At 58.2% G+C, this 668-nt stretch overlaps 1 protein-coding gene across 1 annotated transcript in view; it reads right to left on the reverse strand.

Annotated features, from left to right (window-relative positions):
• The window catches only part of BPIFB4 (BPI fold containing family B, member 4), a 9,314-nt gene that overhangs the window by 5,667 nt on the left and 2,979 nt on the right, over positions 1 to 668 (reverse strand). The window contains exons 4-5 of the mRNA XM_009704283.1: positions 568 to 666; positions 57 to 70 (exon numbers count right to left, since the gene is read on the reverse strand). Coding sequence (XP_009702585.1) covers positions 57 to 70; positions 568 to 666 — 113 coding nt within the window. The remainder of the gene's footprint in view (positions 1 to 56; positions 71 to 567; positions 667 to 668) is intronic.

A 668-nucleotide genomic window follows, 5' to 3' on the forward strand; every position in this document is an offset into this window, starting at 1 on the left:
CAGCCTGCAGGGACAGCGAGGGGGACACCACGAGGGATGGCTCTGAGCCCACCAACCCACCACCCGGGCTCTGCCACTGGCGCAGAACCACTGCTCAAGGCGTGGGCGAGTCGGAGGCTGTTTAGACCAGAAAGGGCAAAAGACACTAAGTTTTCTCAGTTATTTTCCAGATTTAGCAGAAGCTTTGCTCTGGTTGCCTTGTTATTGCCTGTGCTTCTGCTTCTGCTTGGTGCTGGGCTTCAAATAAGAGTTAAAGTGGGATGGCTGCAAACAAGCGAGCATTGGCTTGGACGCAGTGGCACCGGCTGCCCAGGGCCGACGCGTGGTTCGGTGCACCCTCTACGGGCAAGCACCGTCCAGCTACTCTTTCCTTTAACTTTCCTCCTGTAGCTCAAGAGGCTCTTTCGCAGCCAGCAACGCAAACCTGGCAGGACTTCCAGGCAGTATTTATCTCAAAGCATCAGCGCCAAACCAGATCTGAGCATCTACTGAAGCATCACCATTGCTCCCCACAAACAGCACTGAGGTTGCCCCCCCTGCAAGGAGACCGGACGGTGCTGTCCTTACCCGGTGAGCCCCTGGACGGTGCTGAGCAAGCCGCCTTCCCCAAGGATGCCGAGCAGGCCGCCGTCTCCCAGCAGCCCTCCTCTGCCAAGAAGGCCACCCGG

The sequence above is a fragment of the Cariama cristata genome, unplaced genomic scaffold (genome assembly GCF_000690535.1).
Source record: "Cariama cristata isolate BGI_N322 unplaced genomic scaffold, ASM69053v1 scaffold7127, whole genome shotgun sequence".
Lineage (NCBI taxonomy): Eukaryota > Metazoa > Chordata > Aves > Cariamiformes > Cariamidae > Cariama > Cariama cristata.